Genomic DNA, 5,340 nt, shown 5'->3' on the forward strand with positions numbered 1-5,340 from the left:
GTGGTCTAGGGCAGTGTTGACAAACCAGTAATAGTCCAGTTAGGACAGCACAATATTAACTGAATCGTAATATTTTTCCCAGTGTCAGCTTATATGTTATACCTGAGTGATTTAATTTATAATAGTAGGGATTCGTGTGGTTTGGCCAAGACATATTCCAAGACATGAGAAGTACAATACTCTGCTTCATTATGCGGCCATCAGGGGCCATATCCTCACTTTCATCCGAATGCATAGAAGTTTACAGGAAAATGACCTCATTTGTTCTATGACCTCACTAAATACATTCCTGGTAAGTTTAACATCTTAAGTGCTAGTTTCAAGTCTTTTTGTTTTATTACTCCAGTAGTGTAAAAAATGTTGATAAATCAGGATGTTCTTTAGGTTAACACTGTATGCAGTGTCTGTAAGCTACTTATTCAGGCTTTACTTGTCACATCAGGTTTAAAAACACCAAGATGGGATTGAGCAAAATGCTCAACCAGAAGCTTCAAGATTGCACATTGCCCACTAACCAGTGGGTCATGTCACACTGATTGCACCAGCTTCTAAATTCTTCTTTAAGTTGTGTACATACTGATAAGCCAGTCTATTTAACAACTATCCAGCATTTTGCCTAAAACAAACCTGGTAAAAATAACTGGCATGCCACAGAAGAAATCCTTCTTTTGAACTCCAGGTGGTTGTTCTTTAATCACCACACGAAATAGCTAGCTGCTTGGCTAAGCATAAAGAACAGAGATGACAAAATATCTTATGTGAGCTCGCTGTGCTGGGAGGTAACAAACTCTGCTCATTACACAGCATTATTGTTCATCAAAAGCCATCAAATAATCTGGGAAAAAACAGACAGAATTGACAGTGCTTTAATATGAAAGCCAGGTAATGTGTCATGCCATAAGGTCAGTCAAGTGATCTCTTGTTGTGAGTGCAGCTAAAACGTGTGAATGTGGCACATTAGCAAAGCAGGACAAGCTACATCCCACCAACCTCAGTGTGTCCATGTGTTATTCATTAGTATTCAACTCTGCCTCATATGACTCACACACTTGCTATGAATAAAACCTCATTCACTTTATCCCATGCAATGCCTCGTTCAAAACATCAAATAACACATCACGACTCTGTGTATGAATCTCTGCATTCAACATGGACAAAGACTGAGGAGGCACTTGAGCTGCCTAATGTTCTACCATAATAACCACCATATATTATACATTAACCAATTATGCTGACGAGGTCATTCATCAATCAGCTTTTAACTGTGTCTATGTTATTGGGCTCTTGTTCCCATAACCCAGCATGGGTGGCATTCATGTGACTTCTACCATTATTGCAAGTCTCACAGAAAACGCTCCTCATTATTATGCAAATGCACTACATCTAAATCTAATTACATTATATAATTTATTTAAGATGCCCTTGGTGTAAGTCATTATTATGTTTGGAGTGACGGTGCATGCGGACACTCAAAACACCACAGTGACAGCATCAGTTCTGAATGTGTGGTATGTCCATTAACATCACAGTTGGAAAAGAAAACGGGATATTAGGGGAAGGAATAAAAAACAACCTTGGTTGTTTTTAAAATCAGTCACTTTACAAAAAACTCTTTACTTCAACTATTTGTCTGTCTGCTTTCTGTCTCCTGTAAAGGACTCTTGTCAAAAGCCTGCATGTTATGAGAAGACAGTAAGTCTAAATAAGGAGCCGCATGACTCTCTGGGTATGACAGTGGCGGGCGGCATGTCCAGCCGAGGGTGGGACCTCCCCATCTACGTTACAAATGTGGACCCTGATGGAGTGGTGGGACAAGAGGGCTCCATACGCAAAGGTAAAATGAGTTGTCATCTAATTATGTAATCATTAGAATATTACTCATGTATTTCAGAAGAAATGTGATGTCTGTAATCTGTGCAAATAATTACTCATATAGTGGATTAAGCATGAGTTTCATTGCATAAAAATTCTGTCAGTATTTATGTGGGTTTGGTGATGAATACTTGTAACGAACAGATGGGGTGATTGATGAACATTTAAGGCTCATGTTTCATTATGAAGGTTATTCATGCAACAGAAAACTCTGGTGCTGCTGTGGTTCAGTGCTCCGCAAATTGGCTCTAAGAGATTTAAACAAAAACACAAACAAACATTAGCATAGCAGTGCTCGAGACTTGTACTCCAATTGCAATGCAGAAGAGAATTTGTCAAGTATCTAATTATTTTGCTACATGAAATTCGTCAAGACCGAACCAGCAAAACATGAAGAGACACACAATAGCTGTATGGAAGAGCAGCAGCCTTAAAATCCTGTAATGCTACTGAAGGCAGGGAGAGTGGAAGATTTTTAGCCCCAAATGCTGATTCCTGCATATTCACCTTAAAATAGAACCATATTAGGCCTTTCATTACTCTCAATCTCAATGCCTTAAACTCTGGTTATGAGAGGATTGAGAGAAATGCTGAGATGGGTGATAAGAAGTACAGTATGAAGGCTTAATAAAAATAGAAGTAAATTGAGTCTGTTGTCCTATTCATGGTTCAAGGTGCACATTATTGTATTCATAAGGGACAGAGCAGCAGCAGCAGCTGTCTCCTTTTGTACGGTTATGAAACATGTTTGCGTTTTGTAATGGAGTGTTAATTTGTATTTGCATATCCTCACAGGGCAAATGTGTCCTTTGAGCTGCTTACTAGCAAGATGGACTCTGCGATTATCAATTTATCTTTGCACCACTTTCATCACTAGGAGGCTTTTTAAAGCACAGGTGGTGCTTAGTTTCCATCTCTTTGTCTTCTAGCGTGGAGGTTGATGAATATTAAATAGGCAGATGATGTGTCCCACGTCTTGTTTTAAGCTGTTATGAGGGTATCAGCCCCAGGCAGAGCTTGAGTTGTGCTGTCTATATCTTCCCCTGCAGGTGACATTTTGTTAAATGTGAATGGCATGGATTTGACAGGGGTAACACGAGGTGAGGCCGTGGCCAATTTGAAGAACACCTCCTCTCCTGTTGTGCTCAAGGTTTTGGAGATGCGTCCTCCAGAGGACTTTGTGCAAGATTGCACATTGCCACCTTGTCTTACGCCATCACCTACAGACAGCATCAAGAGCCCGGTGCCTAATGACGATTACTCCCCACTGTGGGTGTCATGGCTGCAGCTACCCAGGTAGAGTACCCACTGCTGCCTTTGCATCATCTCCATGTACAATTGTATGCTTTTTCTGAGGCCAGTATAAATTAAACCCCTCACACCGGTCCTTGTGACCTCTGCCAGCTGGTGCCAACTGAAATTTTGACAAAGCCAGCTGGGAAAGGAATGCTCATTATACTTTTAAAACTAACCTTTCAGCTTAAATATTTACCACTAAGATATCAGTTAAACTTTCTCTATGTTCTTAGCATATGAATTTAGAAGGTGTGTTAGAAAGACAGCTGTGTACTGATAACGACAAACAACTGCTGCTCCTAGTTTTATAAAGTATGATGAAACAGAGATGCAAAGAAACCAAGCACTAAGTCACAGTGAAAATTTAGCTTTGGACTGTGATTTGGTGCACTACTGATACAAAGTCCAAATCACACCTGCATTCAAAGGTTAGCCAGGCCTTTCTCTTTAGAGTGGGGCTCATTTCAGCACTCTATCTACAGCACACATGCTCAGTATAGATGCACAGTATGTGTAATCTAAAGATGCCGTTGAGAGATTAGTGTGATTAATCTCCCTCTTGGCTCATGCAGGCATCTCTACTGCTGCAAAGACATCGTCCTGCGGCGGAGCACTTCGGGCAGCCTGGGCTTCAGTATTGTTGGAGGTCAGGAAGAGGTCAACTGCAATCAATCCTTTTTCATCCGCTCGATTGTGGAGGGGACACCAGCTTACAATGATGGCAGGATAAGGTATCTGCTCGTTGGATATCACTTTTTTTCCACAATTGCCCATGGGCAAAATGTTTTAGAAGTCAAAGAAGATCATTTTCAATTCCCATTTCTCTGTCTGTGTAGGTGTGGGGACATCCTGCTTGAGGTGAATGGAAAGAGTACTTGGGGGATGACACACACAGCACTGGTTCGCCTTCTGAAGGAGCTCCGTGGCAGAATCACCCTGACCATAGTGTCCTGGCCTGGTAGCCTGCTGTAGCAGTGCTTTAAGCCATCCAGCACTGTTTCGGTGGCAGTGACCAAGGAATGTCAAAGGCAGAGCTTTAGTCTGGCTGACTACCTAATTTTGCTGTGAGGGAGAAGCTTAGAATAGTCGTGTAGCTGTTTGGATACCTCACGTCTGATGGACAGCCGTGACTTCGGCAGGAGTTTGGAGGGGGACAGACATAAGACTGGATTTTTACCAGAGGTTAACGTGCCCCTCAGAAAATGCTGAACTGGGAGGATCCAGGCTTGAGACACTTTTAACTAAGATGTTGGGTGTTATCAGTTTAGAGGACATGATCATTCTCTGGCATCGAGTGGGAGTACCGACAGGAGACACAACATGTTGCCAATTCCAGTAGTTATATGTTAGGATATGCGTTAAGTTGGACTCACATTTCTCTACTGTAACTGTTGGGTGTCTAAAAAAGATCCAAGCACTTGTAATATGTTTATTTTGTTTGTTTGTTGTATGGCCTTTTAATGTAGGCTTTATTCTGTTTGTACTGACAGTGGTTGTCATCTTCATCTGTTGATCTGAAGACACGTTGCCAAGTAGTAGTCTGTGAGGTTTTTTATGTTATGTCAGAAGCTATGGCTAAACTATCAAACCACTGGCAAAGAAAATATATGAAAAAATAAAGGATTAATGTGTTCATAACATGTTAAAAGATATTTAATTAGATAACAGTGTGGAGGCCTTACTAATTTTCTTACATTTAAGAAAAAAAATGACTTGGTTTCTGTGTATCAGTGGAAGGGCTGAGGCCCATCTACTGCAGTTCTATCTGTCACGCTTCGGCCTGTGTAGTATATCTGATGGTACATTTGGTTAACTGATCAATAAAATCATTTGAAAAATTGGTTGCTGTGACAAAGATGATTAAAAGCATATCACCCTGGGATTCACAAAGCTACATGTACACATTCCCTTCATCTGAAGAAAATCAACAGAAAAAGAAACAATGAAAGCATAGTGTACTAAACATTCATGAAATTATCCTTAGTTTTTCAAATAAAATTATTAATTTAAATGAATTATTACTACTGAAAATATTAATTTGTGAATGATGTTATCTATTAATTAATTTTCCGAAACAATATAATGTAAGAGGCCATAGGGCAGTTCTCTGTTAATCAGGCTGGGAGACTGAAAGTCAGTCAGATTTTAATTTCCTTTTTTGTTAGGAGAGAA

At 40.2% G+C, this 5,340-nt stretch overlaps 1 protein-coding gene across 2 annotated transcripts in view; it reads left to right on the forward strand.

The window, feature by feature from the left end:
* Positions 1 to 4,140, forward strand: part of lnx1 (ligand of numb-protein X 1) — a 35,447-nt gene extending 31,307 nt beyond the window's left edge. For both annotated transcript variants that reach the window (XM_085347567.1, XM_085347568.1), the window contains exons 7-10: positions 1,657 to 1,834; positions 2,922 to 3,168; positions 3,741 to 3,899; positions 4,005 to 4,140. In XM_085347567.1, the coding sequence (XP_085203693.1) occupies positions 1,657 to 1,834; positions 2,922 to 3,168; positions 3,741 to 3,899; positions 4,005 to 4,140 (720 nt within the window). The remainder of the gene's footprint in view (positions 1 to 1,656; positions 1,835 to 2,921; positions 3,169 to 3,740; positions 3,900 to 4,004) is intronic.
* The last annotated feature ends 1,200 nt before the right edge of the window (positions 4,141 to 5,340 follow it).

This window comes from Diplotaxodon limnothrissa, linkage group LG23 (genome assembly GCF_057381915.1).
Source record: "Diplotaxodon limnothrissa isolate DT_005_m linkage group LG23, D_limnothrissa_male_GT1.1, whole genome shotgun sequence".
Classification (NCBI taxonomy): Eukaryota; Metazoa; Chordata; class Actinopteri; order Cichliformes; family Cichlidae; genus Diplotaxodon; species Diplotaxodon limnothrissa.